Source organism: Trichosurus vulpecula, chromosome 1, assembly GCF_011100635.1.
Source record: "Trichosurus vulpecula isolate mTriVul1 chromosome 1, mTriVul1.pri, whole genome shotgun sequence".
Lineage (NCBI taxonomy): Eukaryota > Metazoa > Chordata > Mammalia > Diprotodontia > Phalangeridae > Trichosurus > Trichosurus vulpecula.
This window is the reverse complement of record NC_050573.1, coordinates 169,993,127-170,014,084: the sequence shown is the minus strand read 5'-3', so window position 1 is coordinate 170,014,084 and position 20,958 is coordinate 169,993,127. Positions and strand designations below refer to the sequence as shown.

The following is a 20,958-nucleotide window of genomic DNA, read 5'->3' as shown; positions in this document are numbered from 1 at the left end:
CTGTAACTAAAAAATTAGCCATCCTGCAGCCAAGCTGGCAATAAGCTTCTCTGAATTTTGCCAGGCTAGGGCTTTGAGAATAGAAAAGTAGTCAATTGCTCTGCTCTCTTTCAGTACCACCTCTGATAATCAGAGTCAGAAGGCATCAGAATCAGGGCGAGACTGTAGTGGAAAAGTGCTGCGTATCAAGCAGTAAAAGTAATGGTGTACTTACTGAAAGCACTTTTTCCCCCTTCAGAAAAGGAGGTGTTAATTGTTTTGAAATTTCTGAAATGGGTTTTTGAGCTCTTTTAAGGACAACTGCCATAAGTCCTAAGATCAAAATATTATATGTAAGAAAACAAACTTACAACTGAATTACATGTGACAAGTTCCTTAATTCGAACCATTACTTCCTGTGTGAATGTCCCCGGCCAAAATACTTGGGAGACCAGTCCTTTGGCACAAGCCTCCTGCGCAGTCAACTTCCTTCCACTGAATAACATTTCATTTGCCTAAGGGAAAGAAAAGTTATTTCTGATATGAAATGAAATGGAGGATTGGGTGGGAGTGATTCAAACTAAGAAATATACCCCCATCAGAAAATCCAAACCAAAGATGAATTTTTTAAAATGCCTGTCTTTTATGTAGATCCTTGGGGTGACATTTTCCAGCATCTGATCCAAATAGCCACTACCAGTCTTACTATATCAAGTACAAAACCAAATCATTTCTAAGATAATAATGAACAAGCAATTGAAAAACATTAAATCACCAAGGGTACAGGACATAAAAAGTTCCTTCTAATTGGAAAGAACACTTTTAACTAGGCAATGTTTCAAAAGCTGATCTGCTATATATTTGAAAACCTGGCACATTTCATTAAGATCACACATTTAATGAAAAGTCTGACTATATTTTCTGAATTAAAAGAAGCTGCTACTCTTCTAATTACACAGCTCAAAGGATTTCCTCCTTTGATACAAGGCCTGTAAAGTACATGGTGGCAATGGTGTTCTTCTCAATGAACTAAATCCACTAATCAAAATCTCTAAAATCTAGTAATGTAAAAGTAAAATACTACACTCTTGAGCTTAACATTTCTTTGGAAGTATTTAAATAAACTAAAGGACAAAGCACCAGTTTAACTACCTGTCTTCATAAAATCAAGTCCCTTTTGAACTGATGTCTCATCATGGTTGATGTAAAGGAAGAACTTAATAAAATGGAACCAGTTAGCTAAGTGTACAAAAGATCAAGGAGTGATAAAACTTTAGCCCAACATAAAAACAAAAGACTACTTAACAGAAACCAAAGACGATTTATTTTATACAGTAGATTTTTGTTCTATGAGTAACAGTAATTTAACCTGAGGACTGTGAATTAAACAAATCTTTTTTTTTTAAATACCATGTCAATATAATTGGCTTCCTTTGAAACCTTAGCTATCTCAAAAATGCAATGAAAAACATTATACTAACAAGGGATCTATAGACCATAGGGCCAAAGGAGTACATGACAAAAAACAACAAAGAATCAACAGCTGCAATTTTACAAGATACATGATATCAAGACCATACATATGCAGATTCCCTATATAAACAATTCTCTACTTTTATGAAAGGATAAGGGTCAAGTATTTTCCTTAACCAGTTGTTCCTATGGTTGGTCAATATGTTGTATTAAGAGTCAGAAAACCTATAACTTGAACTGATTAAACTGTAACAACCCCAATTTCCCATAGAGCTTTTAAACTGCAGAAATAAGGGGCTTACGCATGAATACCTGGAAGGAGATTATGAGAACATCACCACGGCAATTTTTAGCTAAGTTTTATCCCAAATTGCAACACCATCATTAACGTATTGTTGTGTCATATTGCGTGATTTGGTTTTTACTTGCTGTGTCCATATTATATTTTTGACACATTCACACATCAGTTAAGACATTTAGTAATTACAATAACCAATGATATTTGAAGAAGATAGCTTTGTTAACTTATATACAGATGATGTAAAGTTAGGAGGGATAGATAACATAAAATAAAATTAGAATTCTATTCTTTAACTCCATTTATATAGCACCAGCTCAGTTTAGGCTCTAAGCACCTTTTGCTTGGACTATTGTAAAAGTCTCTTAAAATGATCTCCCCACTTCAAATCTCTTCCATTTTCCACTCTAGGACTTTGCCCATCATGGCTTTGATATATCATGGCTCAGCATAAGAAATTAAATGGGAATTTTGCAGAAGCTACAGATGACATGCGGGGGCCAGCAGATGACATAGAAAATTCAGAAATGCAGAACCACATGTGTAGTATTGTATAATACTAACATGTTTTATCTTTCAACACCATAATAAGGTAGGGGTGTAAAAAACTACACAGATTTTCCAGATCATGGGGGCACTGCACCCCAACCCCTGTGATGTGGAAGGGATAACTGCTCTCTGCAGAACTGCTAGTTATTTTCCTAAAGGGACCACACTAAGTCCCCTATTTGATAGACCCTAATGGTTCAGTATCTCATCTAGGAACAAGCATATACTCTTTCGTTGGACATTTAATGTTATTCCTAACCCGGCAGCAACCAACTTTTCTAGCTATTATGTTATTCCCCTCCATAAACTCTTATGATTTAAGCAGACTGGCCTTTCTTGCCATGCCTCAAACACAACTCCCATTTCATCATCTTGACCTAATGCCTCTTCAATTCCACTTCTGAGAAACCCAAGTTTCCTTCAAGGCTCAGCTTAAGCACTACCTTCTACAAGAAGCCTTTCCTGATTCCCCAAGTTGCTACTGTTGTTTCTCTCCATCACCTAGCACAGGGCTGTCCAACCATAAGTTTTTATTGAAACAACAGACAATATGTTTTGATCGGCGACTTTAGTGAGAGCTTCCTTTACTAAAGCATTTATGTCAATTTCTATGCTTGTAGGAGGGATGCATTTTGGACAGCCCTGACCTCATAGATATTATCTCCCCCATTACAGCACATATTCCTGATAGAAAGGGCCTATTTCATTCTTCTCACTGTTTGCTCAGTAACAAGCACAGGATCTGAGTGCCTGGCACTTAGTAGTTGCCTAACCTGACTAACAGTAATGGTGGATACAAGTCTGAATACATCAATGGATGTATGAACTTCCCGGTGAGAGGATTCCTTTCCAAGAACAGAGACTTCAATTTATCTGTTCCTGTGAGATTCTTGTTCATGCTGTCCCACAACAAAGATCTTCTGAAGACAATCTAGCCAATGTGTTGGATGCTTTCCTCTGGTGTTGCACTTGGGCTGTCCATTCATTTACAGTCTTCTCTTCCTATGTGAGCAGCCTTCCTCCCTTATGGAATATAATTTCTTATCCATTATGACATGTTTTACCTGCAGGCCATCACTGGAAATATGCTGCAATGTACCTGCCTCTCCACTGCCCTAAAGGTCCCCCCAGAGACTTGATTTCTTTGATACTGTAGTATTCTAAGACTTTCAACCATAAATCATTCTGTTTTTTTTAAAAAACAAACAAACCTAAAAAAAAAAACCAGTGGGTTTTGTCCGAGGGGCAAAATTGGGATTATTGAAAATACCGTGGAATATTCCAAATGCAATCCATCTCATTCTCTTCCTCACATTCAAGTCTAGGCTCAAGTCTTACTGTTCATCTGAAATGCCTAATACACAGTGATGAATCAAACGAATGGAGTGACAGACTGCAAAGATATTTTCTATTTTTTTTTTGACTCTCTGTACTATATCAAGCCAGTCTCTTCTGAGGCATCATGGATCCCTCATTGAGACAGCCTTATAATGCTTTGGAACTCAAGGTAATCAGAATTAGGTCATCCGCAAATAGGAGAATGGGGGTGAGGTGAGAGGTGTTATGGAAGACACTTTACCATCTTTAGGAAATTCTTCAATTTGGACCTAATGCAAGACACCTGCATAAGAGTGATGAACACGTTTGGGGAATATACACCTAGCTTTATGCCTTCATGGAGACATTTGTACAGGGATTCTGAAATATGTCTGATAGCTACTTCTGTCTCCTTACTGGATCTTTATCTAGGTAACACCTGAAAACTTGCAGGTATCAGCCATAGGCCCGGCCCTCTCCTGAGCCCGTGATTCTCTCTTTATATTATTCCACTTGGTGATTTCATTAGCTCCCATAGTTTCTTATATCTATGTGACTGATTCTTTATTTTTCTTTTTTAAAGATAATCTTCATTGATATCTTTTGTTTTTTATATTACCAAAATTTTTTCCAATATCCCTTTTTTTCCCCTTTCCAGAAAGTCATCCCATATAACAAAGTGTTTTAAAGGAAAAAAAAATCAGCAAAACAGATGAATACTTTGAAAAAGTCTGAAAATATGTACAGCATACTACAATTGTGGCCCTCTCACCTATGCAGAGGAGTTGAGTGGGGGTAGGGGATACTTTTCATATTTCTTCTTTTAAGCCATGCCTATCGTTGATAATTTTACAACATCCCCTTATGTTGTAGTCATTGTTTTTTTGGGGGGTTACTTTCTATGCTTACTTCATTCTGCATCAGTTACATGTACATCTTTCCATGCTTCTCTGTATGCATCATATTCATCATTTCTCTCAACACAAGAATATTTCATTACATTCATGAAGGACAGTTTGTTTATATGCAGTTAACTCTTATAAAGTTACTTGTCTAGTCCTAAATTCTCTCCCAACTTCCAGTCTCAAAGCTACAACTGCCTATTTAGATACATCAAATTGGATGTCCTATACACATCTTAAACTCATATGATCTAAAACTGAAGTCGTTAGCTTTTCTATCTCCAGTGAGCAAACCTCTAAAAGTATATTATGTATATAATATCTAGGCTAATTTTAAAACAAACTACTAGTATTTTTTCAGTAGTTTATCGCTTAGATGAAACTTGGTCCCAGCATCAAAGATGGATAATACTAGAAAAGAATACTTGAGACACTGGGTCAAGATTAGCATTAACTGATAAATTTTGTTTTGACACCTAAGAAGTGAAAGAAAAGAATAACTGACTCCTTTGATTTTTTCCTTCTATCTGTCACCACCCTTCTGGCTCGCTGGAATGTAACCTTCAAGTTTCTTCATATGTAAAGAGAGGATAAAATCCAAAGCAGTTCATATTTTCTCATCAAGATGTTGAAAAGAGAATAACAAGAGTAGTTCAAAGATGAGAGGGACAGAAATATTACGTGATTTTGTAGGACTTGTATAATTTTATTGTATAATTATTTATTACATTTATGTAACTTGTATAATTATTTATATGACTAAATACCCAAGAAGTGACTACCCAAACATCTTGCTTAGAGAATTTTTAGGTATAACAATGATTGTGAACAGCTATCTTTTGGGCAGTTCTTTGACCCATGGAACCTCTAGTTATAAGTAAGGAAAACTCAAGTCCTACTTCTAGGCCAGTCAGCATATTTCAATGCCTCAGGTACTTTCCCAGATAAAAAGGTGAAGAACAATTACCAGTCTGCATTAGTCCTAGGAGTTCTTCATGGAGAGTTCTCAAAACCAATGAAATTAGTTATAAAATAGAACAACAGACATGACATGTGGTGGGAATCAATTTAAATTTTAAAATGTCTTACCACTAATTATCACTAAGGGCATTTTCTTCTTCTTTTCCACTATAATTTAGCTAAATACTCAATTCCTTCACGAAAGTTTTAGATTTAAGAAAACTAGACAGCACCAATTAATGTGCACACATGTTTACTACTGCCTAATCTTGACTTTACTTTAAAAAAAAAAAGCCACCCACACTGTTTTGTCAATCTTTCCTATGTAAAACCAAACACTTGCAAAAGTGATGTTATCTAACTAAAGAACCATGGCAGGGTCAGGCATGCTAAGGAATCATAAGAAATGTTCAATGAATTTAAATACTTCCATTATTTACAGTAAAAAAAAAACACAAACCTAATAGTGAACATAAAATGATGTCGATACCCACCCAATGAATCACTGAGGATCATGACATCATGACACCCTTTATGCTTCAATTAGGTAACCAAGGTGAACATTCTCATATGATTTCCAAATGCATAATAAAATAAAGATACTCACAGATGCCAGTCCCATTATCTTTGGGAACATAAGTGACGAACATCCATCTGGACTCTGTCCAAATGTAGTATATGGTGTTTGAAACCAAGCCTTTTCATTAGCCCAAACTACATCACAAAGAGGCAATATAGATGCTCCAAGTCCAATGGCAGGGCCATTTACTGCTACAATGATGGGCTTCTTAAACTGTATAAAGGTATTTACAAAGTTTCTTAAGGGAGTGGAGGGTAGGAAGGAGACAGAAAAAAAGAGAGAAAAAGAGTATTATTCAGTGTTTTGTCTTTTAGAAACAAAAAACTACCACAGCAAATGATTTTACAAATACATTAATGGAAATTACTACACCTATTTGTTTTTTTTTTTAAAAAGAATTTCTAAGGTACAGCGCTGTTTAATATTTAATAAAATGCTTACAATTGAAGTATAAGATTTGTGACAGTAAACTAAAGATAAAAGTGATATACAGTGGCAGTCTTGGTATCTGTGGGATCTTGGGCAAAGGAAGAGATTGGACATCTATTCCCATAACCCTGTCTAAGAGCCTAACAGACTTTACACTGGAAATTCTGAATGCAATGCTATTGGGGGAAATGAAACTGAGAAGCATATCTGTAATGGTAATGTAAATTTGAAAATCTTTCCCATCCATTAATAGGCCCATGTGATCCATTTAATTTACAGGAGGCCTAAGTCACATGTGGTGGGAGGAGCTTATTGAATGAGTTGGAACATGAAAGAGTGGAGCAGGAAAGACGCTAATCAGAGCAGTTAAGAGCTGAGCAGTTAGAGCAGACCCAAGCAAGGAGTCAGCTAGGATTTGTGAGTGATTGTTGGTGGGAAGGCCCCAGCAGGGGGGAGGCTATGGAATGGAGCAGCTCCCTGCTGTGATAATGTGTATCAACTTCTTTGCTGCTTTGATGGATTGGACTTACTGGTTTTTGGACTGGTGTCTGAATAAATGTTTTGCTTCTGTCTTCTATATGGAGAATCTGTTATATTTTGCGATTCAGACCCATGCCAGCACATTCACAGCAAAAGCAACCGTTAAGAATATTGCCCTGGTGATCATTGTACTAGTTCAGACTTTAAAAGAATGGCAAGAAATATTTCCTGAGGGCCCAAGTGCTTAGTACAGTCTTAGATATGATGGAGCATACAGAGTAGGAAGACTTAAGGAGTCCTTAAAAAGCCTACGACCAAGTTAGAGAGCACACAAAATCACTGCATGGCACAGACGGTGCTAAACTGCAGTATAAAGTGTCATATTAAAGGTTGTTGAGAGTCCAGAGAAAGGGAGATGAATGAAGCCTAAAAGTCAAGAAACCTTTATAGAAGAGTCAGGATTTAAAATAAAGTTGTTGTTCAGTTGTGTCCCACTCTTCTTGACTTTGCAGATCCTGGCATGCAAATAATGTCCATGGGGTTTTCCTGGCAAAGAAACTCAAGTGGTTTGTGATTTCCTTCTCCAACAGATTGAGGCAAACACAAGAAGGAAGTGACTTGCCCAGGATCACACAGATACTTACTAAGTGTCTGAGGCCACATTGGAACTCAGGTCTCCCTGACTCCAGGCCCAGCACTCTATCCACTGAGCTACCTAACTGCCTCCAACCGTCCATACTACTGATATTGTCTCTCCTTTATGGGGGCTGGAAGTAATTTCTAGGTTAGATATTGAGAATCAATGTGGCAACATTCCTTTTCTAATTTAGAGATAGAGATATGCCGTCTTATAAGTGGGTTTGCATACAAAAGAGCATGTTTCTTTTGTTTGTCCCTTCAACAAGAAGGAATGTAATGCTAACCAAAGCTCTGGATAGTAATGGTTAGCGTGGACTCAAGATATGCAATCTTTCCATAGCACACATAAATGGTAGCCCCGACAAAATGAAATTATGAACTTGGTATTCTCAAATATTACTGTCAATCTAAACTAAATTTTCTGCTATTTTTTTGGGGAAAAAGATTTATAAAGAGGTTTAATTTCTTCAATCTCAACACAAACTTTTAGAATTTTATCTCTTGATACATCATGGCTCAATTTATGGCCCTTATCACTGTCCATCATAGCATCCTTCTGGAATCATCAACATAAACTCAATTTTCAAACAAGTTACTGTTGAGGATTATATAATAATGCAGATGACTGGTAGTAATATAAATTTTCGAGAGCCTGGTACTCCTCTAGGGAATTGTTTTTCTTTGTATGATCTAGTACTAGGATAGGGAAAAGAATTACAAATATCCCAAGTACAGAAAATTCCTTTTCATCCCAATTTGGTACTGTATCAAATTATAAAAGTATTTTTTACACTGGATTCTAAAACTCCTCAAGAGCACTTAAATTAAGATACATGGGGTGCTCTATACAATAGCATTTCAATAAACTATATAAGGATCTTCAATAAGAAAAAAGATTGGATACTTCATATAATCTAAAAAATAATGAGTGTTAAGTTAGTGGCAATGAAAGCCCTAAAGATTTATCTTTTCTTGATTTATGATTTTTTGGGGGGGAGGGGAAAGGGGCAAAGAGAAATGGGGGAAGGAGAGGCATTTCTGAATTTAGTTATCTTACAAGTCTCCCTGGCTATAGTTGCTTCTTTCTAAAGGCACAGCACATTCCCCTCAGCCAGGCTTAGGTTTTACTTCCACCCCAGTTATTCAGGACCTTTTCATGCAATGAGACTTAACTTGCTTAAACGTATGAATTTGCAGTAAGAATTCCTAAATAAGAAGGCCAGAGGCATTGTTTGAAAGATCACATTAGATTTTAATGATATAAAGTGTTAGACAACCTTTTAAACAGACTTGTGAGATAAGTGTAGACAACGTTCATTAAGCTATCTCTGTCCCGAAACCTCTTGAGGATTATGGGTCAGTGATATAGAAATAAACTGCCTATGCTCTATTATTGAGTACTCTTGAGGCAGCAACTGCCAAAATTGTGACTGTGTAAGATAAAAAGTCTTATCAAAATTAGTAGTGCAATTTAACAGCACCAGAGAAATCTTCAGACAATTACAAGCACAGGATTTTTTCTTTTACCCATACAAGCTAAGGATAAAAAACATTGCTACTTTGCTTTTGTGAGATGTAAAACTTGAATTTTAACATGATGAAATACTTTCTTGGAACTGAGTTACATTTTCTTGCCACCTAGTCAACTTCTGTTTTCCAAATATGACAGAAAACTTTATATCAAATAGGTAGGAAAACCTGCTTTCTTCTTAGGTTCAGACAGCCCAACATATCTATGTGTAGTCATAAGATGGCACCAATAAATATAACAGTCAAAGAAATAATTAATTTGTTAAGCAAAAATTAATGCGGTCAAAATAATATGGCAGTAGTAGCAACTGCTGGGTGTCAGAAAAGACTTGGAAAGTGGGAACTTGGGAGATTAGGAGGGTTCTGCTATTTCATCTGAAAAACAAAGGAGGCTGAACTCAATTGAATAAGAAAATATTCAAAACTATAGCTTTCATGCTCATAAGATATGCTTTTAGAGAACACAATGAAAAGGCAGAATTATAATTTTAAAAAGTCACTACAGCTTGAAAGTACATATGCTTAAATTAGGCAAAATGTAGTACAGCACGGGGTTAAATGTCAGTTCACCAATCCAAATGGATTTCATCTGTACAAAAAAACACCTCCAAATTAATGAGGATTTCTCTAATATCTCAAGAGATTTAAAAATAAGAGGAAGGCTCAAAGAGCCACTCAGTTTTAAAAACTCTTGACCTTACAATTTTTAAATTTAGTATTTCATTAACATTAACTGTGCTTCCTTTCCAAAAAAATTTAAAATGCTAAAAAAGTACTGTCTTAACTGTTTAAGAAATCTGTCCTCATATGAAAATGTAATGTTAGCCTACTAAAGTGACAAAACTAAAATTAGTACAGGATAGCAGAGACTTCTTCAGGTGTTTATAATCTAACATTATACAAATACAATTAATTTAAATGCAAATGAACAAGCTGAAAGTTCAATAAGTCTAGAGCAACTGATAACTACTTCTAGGACTTAAACAAGCAAACAAACAAAAAGTAATCTTTTATCTGGCCAGACTGAATACCATTTAAAAAATTTAGTTCTCTCTTTTACATATATATATATATATATATAAACAGATATATATATACACACATACATATATAGATATATACATACATACACATTCACTTATATATATATATATAAACATATATATATATATGCATATTCCCTTCAACTACCCTAATACTGAGGTCTTGTGGAAGGGTTATACATAATAATACATGTGTGGCCTAGGTTGAATTGCTCAACTTCTTAGGGAGGGTGGGTGGGAAGGGAAGAGGGAAGGGAATTTGGAACTCAAAGTTTTAAAATCAGATGTTCAAAAACAAAAAAAGTTTTTGTATGCAACTAAAAAATAAGATACACAGGCAATGGGGCGTAGAAATTTATCTTGCCATACAAGAAAGGAAGGGAAAAGGGGATGAGAGGGGAGGGGGGTGATAGAGGGGAGGGCTGACTGGGGAACAGGGCAACCAGAATATAAGCCATCTTGGAGTGGGGGGGAGGGTAGAAATGGGGAGAAAATTTGTAATTCAAAATGTTGTGAAAATCAATGCTGAAAACCAAATATGTTAAATAAATAAATTGCATTTAAAAAATTTAGTTGATTAAACAAATTCATTAAAATAGGCAGAATAGTTTTGCAAAAGAAACATGAATTTATTACACAGACAGATTTGTTCTGATGCTTCTATGACTACAAAAAAAAATTAATTTATGAACCAGGAAGGTTCACATCTAACCCTCTCTTTTAATCTCTCTTTTCTTGCTTTTTAGATCACCAGAACTTATGTCATCACAACCCCCAACATCAAAACAGCATGCTGGAGAGGGCTGCATTTAGGCAGAAAAACCAATAGGAAGGGACTGAGATGAGTAACTATATCCAACCTAAAAGTAAAAGGGAAAAGGGCACAGTCTCATATATGACCTGTGATGTTATGGGAAAAGGCAAGCCCTGAATTCTAAGCCTTAAATTTTCAGGGAGGAAAGCAGGTTAAAATGCTGATTGTGACAAAAATTCCTATGTTGACTATAGTTAGAATCACCAAATGCATTAAATTCTTTCAAATCTAGCTTAAGTCTATGGTCATCATATGAAAAAATGCTTTTAATCACCACTGATTAGAGAAATGTAAATTAAAACAAATCTGAGGTACTACCTCACACCTGTCAGATTGGCTAATATGACAGAAAAGGAAAATGACAAATGTTGGAGGAGATGCAGGAAAATTGAGAGAGTAATACATTATTATTGCTAGAGCTGTGAGCTGAACCAACCATTCTGGAGAGCAATTTGGAACTATGGCCAAAGGGCTATAAAACTGTGCATACCCTCCCATCCTGCAAGACCACTATTAGGTATGTAACCCAAAGAAATCAAAAAGAGGGAAAAGGACCTACATGTACAAAAATGTTTATGGCAGCTCTTTTTGTGGTTGCAAAGAATTGGAAGTTGAGGGGATGCCCATCAATTGGGAAATGGCTGAACAAGTTGTGGCATATGAATATAATGGAATACTACTGTGGTCCAAGAAATGATGAACACACAGATTTTAGAAAAACCTGGCAAGACTTATATGAACTGCCCCAAAGTGGGGTGAGCACAACCAGGAGAACACTGTGCACAGTAATAGCAACACAATGATCCAAGACAATTCCAAAGGATTTATGATGGAAAATGCTATCTACTTGCAAAGAAAGAACTGATGCAATCTGAATGCAGATTAAAGTCTGCTATTTCACATTATTTGTATTTTTTCCCTATTTTTCTTCCCGTTTTGGGTCTGTGTCTTCTTTTACAACACGACTAATATATGGTCATACGTTATGTATGATTGAACATATATAACCCATATCAAATTGTTTGCTGTCTTAGGGAGAGTGGAGGTGAGAGAGAAAATCTGGAACTTAAAAAAATTTTTTTAGATGAATGCACACATATAAACTATATCAGATTGCTTACTGTCTCAGGGAGGAAGAAGAGCGGGGAGAGATAGAATTTGGATGGCAAAACTTTTTTTAAAAAAAGTTTAAAAGTGTTTTTAACATGTAATTGGGGAAAAATATATTTTTTTAAAATAAAGTTAATGTTAAAAACTGTATGTATAAATAAAATATTATTTTTAAAAAAAGCAATGTGCTAGGGATACAAAGAAACAGCAAAGTCAGTAAAAGTACTTGGTCTCAGAAGGTAATTCTAGTAGAAAAATAAGAAACTTCTTGGATAATAACTGAAATTAATTTTGATATATCTGATTTTGAATAATAACATTTTCTAGGGTATATGTGATCAATAAAAATAACATACAGAAAATACTTTTAAAATTTATAGTTTGTGGAAAAATTTATTATTACATAGCACTAGGAAAACCAATAAAACTAGGAATTAATGAGTAGTTTCTTTAAAATGACAGGAACACTCTAGGTAATTAGCTGAAATCCTGCTAAATTACATTTATTGGTAATAAATAAAATCCAAAATAGCAGCTCCAGAATTAGGAAAAATCCCAACATATTGGTCTATTTGTTCTTTAAAATAATTTATTATAACATATGATTTGCAAAAAGAAATAACAGAAATAAATATAAAGACTAAAAGAGGTTGAAGACCCTTTGTCAGAATCAGACTCTGTAGAGACAAATACCTCAACAGGAATTCCACTTGTCCATCCATGACTAAGAAAAAAGGACTATGTTGGTGGGTCAATAAGCCTGCCAATTTAATTACTCTGGTTATTACCAGTGTGTTTCTATATAAAGAATAAGCAACAAACTATAACAATACTTCTATTTTATTTACAAGGTTTGATACTGAAATTATACTTTAAAATAGAATATAAGGTGAAAAAACACATTACAGAAAAAACTAGCTTATTACACATACCTGATAGCTTCTGCCATCTTAGTGCTTTCTCTTTTTCTATCATCTGTTAAACGCCGAATGAAATAAATAAAATCGAGACCGCAGCAGAAGACACTCCCAACTGCACTGAGTAGCACAAGTTTACTGTCATCAGCAGCAGCTGTATTCAGTGCACTCTGGACCTCCTTCATTACCTTTTAAGAGAGTCAAGTAAAACTTGAAGTTAAACCCTAGGTCTCCTTCATACAAACAGTAAAGGCTCCCAAAAACTTAAATGATGAAAACATGGAATAGAAAAAGCTAATTGCAAATGCCAATAAATATTAAAACTGGTTGGGATGATTTTTTTTTTAAATTAGAGAACTATTTTAAACAGTTTTAAAAATACAATCAGAGGGAAGGATCTTTATTTCCCACAAAAGCTCTTATAATAAGTTCAGATTTTCAAAAAGGGTTTATAAACACTGGTAAATTTCTCATTTTCCAAACAGTGAGGGGAAATGTCAAATTATATTCGGAGAAAGGTATATAGGTCAGAAATATAAGTCCTCAAAATCACCCGCAGTATCACTGGGCACTGGATTATTCAGAATGACACTTAGGGGATAATACATTTTTAATATTCATTTGGCATTTCTATATTTTGGTCAGCAGGTGGCATATGCAACCAGTGTACAGAAGCAACTTCAGTTCTATTCACTGAAATCACCAAACACAGGATACAAATCAAAATAATTCAATTATTTAGTATCATTTCATCACCTTAGGAGTTTAATTTAGAAAGGTAGAAAACTATTTAAAAATGCTTAACAAGTATCTATGATGAAGTAAACAGTGAAGCAATAAAACTCCACATGATGAAAGACAGAGTGGGAATTATTTATACTCTTTGACCCAGAAATCCCATTATTTGGGCACATACCCCACAAGAAGGCCAGGAACAGAAAGGTCCCATATATACAAACAAATATTCACTGTAGTAACCTTTTTTGTATTAAAGAAAATAACTGGAAACAAAATAAGTAACAAGTGATTAGAGAAAGTCTAAACAAATCGTGTTATGTGTATTTAATGGGTTACTGCTGTAATTGGGAATGGTAAGAATTCAGAAAGAGAGGGGAAAATTCATATGAACTGAAAATGAAATAGAACCAGAAAAACAACATACATGTCTAAAATAATTTGAATGAAGGAACAACAAAAGGCCACTAAACTGGTTGTAGTGCAGAGAGGAGAAAATGTGCCTACCTCCATTCACAGCAGAGTTGGGATACCAAGAACATGGCATGTTGTATACATGGTGTTGGTTGGTTTTACCGAACTGTTCCCCCTCCCCCGGCCCGCTTTCAAATCTTTGTTAAGTTTAGCTTGTAGGAAGCGTCAGCATTAATTGTCTTGGGGGAGTTCTGTAGCTGAACATCACAGTAGGTCTTTAAAAACTGAAATTGTAGCCATAGTAGCCAAAAGGCATTTTAATAATACCAAGCCCAAGTACTGAATAGCTAACACATGGACAAATGATCTCCAACACTCGTTTATTTTAACATATTCCCTACTCCCCACAAATAAACTTGACCAGGATAGAAGATAATGAAAAAAGCTTACTACTTCATTCCTTGCTGCCTACCCTCAGATGATATGACTCAGATGGGCAAAGAGGGAAGATGATGGATAATAGACTGAAAAATCAGACCCCAAATAAGGAGAACTCACCTCTGGGTTTAATGAATTATTTTCTGATGATTTTGTTGATAATAAGATATGGGTGAAGCCATCCTGCTTTCTAACCACAATGTCTCTGTATCTGTAAGCACTTTCAGTTTGTCTCACACTAAAACGCAGTCTTTTGTCAAAAGGCTGGTCTCTTCTGTCTTCAATAAACCTCCTTTTACTGGCTGTCACTGCTGTAACAGATGTTTGTATGTTGGTTGTTCCATTGGCTGCTAATGTATCCATAAGGGCAGAGGTACCTGCAACGTTTTTAAAATTATTAAGTATTCAATGACATCCAACATTTAAGATTCATGTCTGACTTTCTTAAAAAAGTGATAATTTACTAAAAACTTGCCAACAGATTAAAGTAAATATTCTTAATTAAAAATCATTTAAAATCCTTGTTTCAATGTTTAAGACCTATGCTTTTCTAGAAAATACAATGAAGATTCAAAGTACAAGACACGAAACAAAAGGAAATTCACTTATTTTCCTTTTCTAAAAAGAAATATGGAAATACATTTGCATAAAAACAAAAAGCAAAAGCAGCAAAATTTAAGACCTAAATTAAGAAGGAAAGAGACTTCTGAAGGGAAATCATCCTAGCTGTGAGAAGGGAAAAGGGAAAAAAAATGCCATATTTATTTATGAATCCTAATGCAAAAATACCTTCTATAACCATACTGAAAAATGTTTACCCAGCAATTCAATAACTTTCAAGACAGTGTACTGTACTACCGGTCCACTGTAATTTTAAAAATATACCTCTAACAATAACTAGCTGTAATAGCATGGGTGAATTAAAATCTCTCTGAACTGGTTTCCTCAGCCTGAAAGACTCTCTATAGTACCTATGTCACAAAGTTGTTTTAAGGATCTAAATGAGGTGACATATATTCAAAAGCTGTGCAAACATTAAAGGACTATGTAAAAAGCGTTTTGGGGGATTTATAATCTCATGGATATGTGTACTATTTTCCACTGGTACAGCTGTGTTCTCAATGTACTCCTGTTCTAGTCCTCCCTGGGGCTCTACCCAAAGTGCAGGGGGGCCTTCTTTGAGAGATATCCTGATATGAAGTTATCTACTAGTTCTTTGCTTTCATTGAATGATGGGCCCACCTACTTTTCCAGGTATCCCCCTTCCCCCCAGCTTATTTCGATTAAGGATAAAGCAGAATAAACACTTCTTCTATTAGCAGTTCTTTGGAATAAAACCTTTATTACTATTAATTCAAGTTGAGATGTCTCTTAATCATGATTTCATTTATATTATTATAGTCACTGTACTCTTGGTTCTGTTTGTTTATTCTGTAATAACTAAGTCTTCCTAGGTTTCTCTGAATTTAACAGAATTTAACTTGTAATGCAATAATTTATTATTATGTTAATGTATCACAAATGACTTAACTGTTCTCCAACTGAGGGACGCTAATTTCACTTGCTCCCTTTTCACTACTACCAAGAATATGGTTATTTGACCCCATCTGTCACAATCTTTCCTACACCGACTATTCAGTCATCTTTGTGAATTTGTTATATATGAGGTAAAGTGTTGCTAACCTTACATGTTATTTATTATCAAGGATTTGAAGAATTTTTTCTATATATAGTTTGATCATAGGCATTTCTTCTTTAGATTATTTATCTACACTAGCTCTTGATTTTAGTTTCAATTATTTTTCTGTCTTGGATAAGAGGCACTGAATTTGCTCTTTCATTGGTACAAGAAACTCAAGGGTGAGTAAACTCCTTTTATCGATATAGGTGGGTACACTGTTTCTGAAACTTCGGGAGCTGCTTACAGCATTAGGAGTTAAATGGCTTCAACAGTGTCACACACAGAGTAAGCGTCTGAAGTGGCTCTTGAACGTGGCCTCCTGGAGTGGAGGCCAGCTACCAATCTACAACATCACATGGCCTCTCTTAGAGATCAGACTTTTTGAACTCAGTTCTGAGTTGAATTTGACAGAAGTTTGAGAACTTCTCCCCGCTCCCCCCCCACCACCCCGAGTTTCCTTTCTGCATGCATTTTGGCCATGCAAAAGTATTTCCATTTTGTATAATCTAAATTGTCTAATTATAAAAATCTCTTCTTAATAGATTTGAAAGAATCTAACTGTACTCTTTCAGAGCCTCTCAATTGTTACGATATGACCTTTTATATTTAGGCTGAGGATCCATTTGCAGGGTTCTATAAGTACCTAGTCTAAGATGACAATAATAGCAGCTAACATTTATACAGTAACCTAAGGTTTCCAAAGCACGTTATACATTTATTATCTCATTTGAGCCTTAAGACAAGCCTGGGAGGTAGGTACTTTTATAATCTATATTTTACAGGTGAGGGTGGGATGTATAGTACACTCTCTGTGATCTTCACTGTTTTGTTTTATTTTTAAATCTTATCTTTTTCAACTAACAAAAATTTATGTTTTCCCTTCTATCTCCTCAGTATTGGAAAAAAAGAAAAACAAAACCTTTGTAACAGATATGCATAGGAAAGCAAAATAAATTCCTGATGTTTTGTAATGTAGATGTCCTCTCTTTTAGTAATTTGTGATTTTGTGGTTATTCAACACTGACCTGGTATAAATTTATGTGACAATTTCTAATTCTAAATTCTTTTTTAGTATTATGCTACAATTTACTGTCATTTGTAATAGAATTATACCTCACTGTGTCTAAGAAAATTCTTTTCCATTTTCTAATCTGTAATGGACTTCCTTTCTGATAGGAGCATATACCATAGATAAGCACGTATCTGTTTTATGTTCTTTGTAGTATTTGTAAACAGAGAATTGAATAAAATTATTTATCACACATTAGTAGGAATCTTATATAATTTTGATATGCCTGGGAGAAAAAATTGTTGTTTAAAGACAAGAGGCTAATTAGTATCAGGAAAGGCATAAAACGGGGAGATTTATTAAACAGATATATGTTGACCAGGTATTTCCCACTGTATTGGTGGCAATTCAGGGTAGAGGCCAAGTCAAAAAGGGATTTCCTATAAATTATGAGTACCTACAGAGTTTACTGTTGTGAGGGATACTGGACTGGGTTGTTTCAAGCACTGAACACCATAGAACTCCTTGGATGAGAATCACAACTCAAGATAACTGTGTTTAATCATATATACAGGCAAAAGCAAGTGGGTGAAGAGTGCCATTTTGCAAATTATGATATTCGCTTGGAGGGCAAGTCATCCATTAGCATACATTTCTTGAACAGACACTTAAAATGAATGACTGGAAGACAGCATTAAAAAGGAGGACAGCAGACTAGACTGCTTCTAGGGAATTGTAAAGCTCTTTTAATTACTTCAATATGAAAAAGGTTTATTTTTTTATATTAGTATTCTGCCTATGTTACAGTATGGCTACAAATTATGAAGTTCTACAATCTTTAAACTATAAGAATAAAACAATTATTACTGAAGGAAATGGAGAAACACATGAGCATAAGTAATTATGAAAACTAAAGAATTTGAAAGAAAAAAAAGATACACTGTTCACATAAAGATGGTGAGGAATAACCCATGGAGCCACATGTTCTGATATGCTTGTAAAGTCAAGATAAAATAAGAAAAGATCCCAACACATTGAGTAGACCCACCTGTAGCAAACGTACAAAAGGGCATGGACAAGAATAGTATGGGATGAGGGAACTGATGAGCTACACTGGAGACAGTATGCACACCATTAAGAATGTAGATCCATCACAGAATATATACATTATTTCTCATGATCACTGCAAACAGTCTTGAAAGGACTGTGAGACTTAGGTAGCATATAGAGTATTAACTTGGGTAATGGGAAACCTGGATTTGGATGTAATGGCTCTGACACTTTCAGTTGCTAGACTACGTGAGTTACTTGATTTTTTTTGAGACTTAGATTCCGTATCTCTGGAAAAGGAATAATAATGACTTAAAAGAAAGACATTGTCTGCCAGAGAAAAGATTATAAATATCTGTCTAAACTTTTCTCCTATCTTTATTAAAAAAACTTATTTCCACTGGTAGAGATGGTAATATAGGCATGTTGGATTAGTATATTCTTGACTATGAAAATATGCATGCTTTCTCAAAGTGTTTAATATTATTTCTTTTTGCATATCTTAGGAGTTGATTTATCAGTATGTTGAAAATTAAGTTACTTCCAGCAAGACCCTTCCATTTGTACAATTAGAGTAACCCACTATTCTTCCTGTATGTTTTTTTTTAAGTAACATTTCTACTAGCTCATGTTTAGAAGTGTTAAGTTGCACTCTTTTGATAGAGAGATTTCCTAATGGAAATCTGACCAAATCTTTTCCATTTATAAATATGCTTGGGAAGATGTAGCTTCTTCAAGCCCCTTTCAAAGCTTTCTGTAAATGTTTTGATTCTAACTGCTTCATGGTGTTTAAGAGCAGTATCACCTACTATTTTACTATCTTCTGTAAAACCTTCCTAAAGAATTTTATTTTTAACCAACACTGATAGTACTTTGCTGTCCACTGGGTTAAGAAATTAAGTGATTTAATAGCTTGAGTTTCAAGGTTTTCAACTTCTCCTTGTGGTGACTGCTATCATGTTAGAGACTTTCTTAGGAAAGGGGTGTCTGTGTCAAATTTTTTTAGCCCAATTCTCATTTTTCAGGATCAACAGCTGAATCTCAAGGCAAATAATGACAGGAAATGAGAACAAAAGAGGCCCAGGAATACCAAATTTCAAAATGTTACTAGAAAGCAGGAATTATCAAAACAATTTGCTACTGGTTAAATAAAGAGATAGATCAGTGGAAAATACTAGCTATACAAAATACAGAAATAAATGCATCTAGTATCTTGGCATTTAAGAAACACAAAGACCCCAGCTACAGGAATAAGGACTCCCTAAGTGACAAAAAATGCCGGGAAAATTATTTGAGAGTATTGAATAAATTAGATTCAGAGCAACAACTCACACTTTGTGTCAATATAAGATCAAAATAGGTATAATGACCTAAATATAAAAGGCTATATCATATACAAGTTAGAGAAACATGAAAATAATTGTTTATCACATCTATTAGCAGGGAGAAAAATTCCGTGACCAAACAAGGTATAGAGAGGCACACAGAAGACAAAATAAATATAAAAATTTAAAATTAAAGAGCTTTTGCATGAACAAATCCAAAAAAGCTAAGATTAGAAGGGAAAAAACTGTGAACTTTTTTTGGTAGCAAGTTTCTCTGATAAAGGTCTCATTTCTAAGACAGATTCAAATTTGTAATAAGAGCCATTCCCAAATTTATCAATGGTCTTAAAAAGATATGAACATGTAGTTCTCAAGAGAAAACATCTAGGCTCACTGTAGTCATGTGAAGAAAATGCTCTAGATTTTTACTAATCAGAGGAATGAAAATTGAAGACAGACTGAAAAAACAAAAAGAAAAAAAAGAGAAAAGGAAAATGATAAATATTGGAAGGGCTATGGAAATATATGCACATTGATGCATTGTTAGTGAACTTGTGAAGAGGTATAGCCATTCTGGAAAGCAATTTGGAATAATACACAAAAAGTGATTAAATAGTGTATACTGCTTGATCCAGCTATACCACTGTTAGGCTCTAACAAAAAAGAAAACAGAGAGGAAAAGGTCCTTTAGGTATAAAGATATTTATAAGCACTTCTTTTTGTGTTGACAAAAACTGAGAAACTAAGGTGGTTTACCCATCAATTGAGGAATGGCTGAATAAGTTCTGTTATATGACTGTGATGAACACTGTTGTGGTGTAAGAAACGAGGAAAAGTCTATTGCCACAACTTTTGTAATTTTTCCATTTGGCAGAACTTTTAAGGTACTAGCTTTCCTACACAATACAATGAGTTGACTGCATAAAGAAATATGGAAGATATTGAACAAAAAATCTAAACCCTTGTAACCCAGTAGTTTTAGTTCAAGTCTTTGGATATATATGTATGTATATGTAAGTATCTATACATAAATTTTAAAAAGTATGTTTCTTGTAAGTAACATCTTCTACTGTATAGGAAAGAACATCGCACGATTGGCAATGGCACATTTTTCCCGTTGATGCCCCTCTGCTGCCCCCTCTCCCATTTTTATGATGATGAACAGCATGGTGCAAAGTTTTTGCCTAACAGTTGGGATTTATAAATGACATGATATTTCTGATCCCTTGCTTTAACATACCAAACAGGACTTTGCTCCTTAATTTTAATCTGATCTCCACATCACC

At 34.8% G+C, this 20,958-nt stretch overlaps 1 protein-coding gene across 2 annotated transcripts in view; it reads right to left on the bottom strand.

Annotated features, from left to right (window-relative positions):
• The window catches only part of CDYL (chromodomain Y like), a 198,230-nt gene that overhangs the window by 2,947 nt on the left and 174,325 nt on the right, over nt 1–20,958 (bottom strand). For both annotated transcript variants that reach the window (XM_036739642.1, XM_036739643.1), the window contains 4 exons: nt 14,728–14,984; nt 13,036–13,208; nt 6,086–6,296; nt 351–494 (listed from right to left, as the gene is read on the bottom strand). In XM_036739642.1, coding sequence (XP_036595537.1) covers nt 351–494; nt 6,086–6,296; nt 13,036–13,208; nt 14,728–14,984 — 785 coding nt within the window. The remainder of the gene's footprint in view (nt 1–350; nt 495–6,085; nt 6,297–13,035; nt 13,209–14,727; nt 14,985–20,958) is intronic.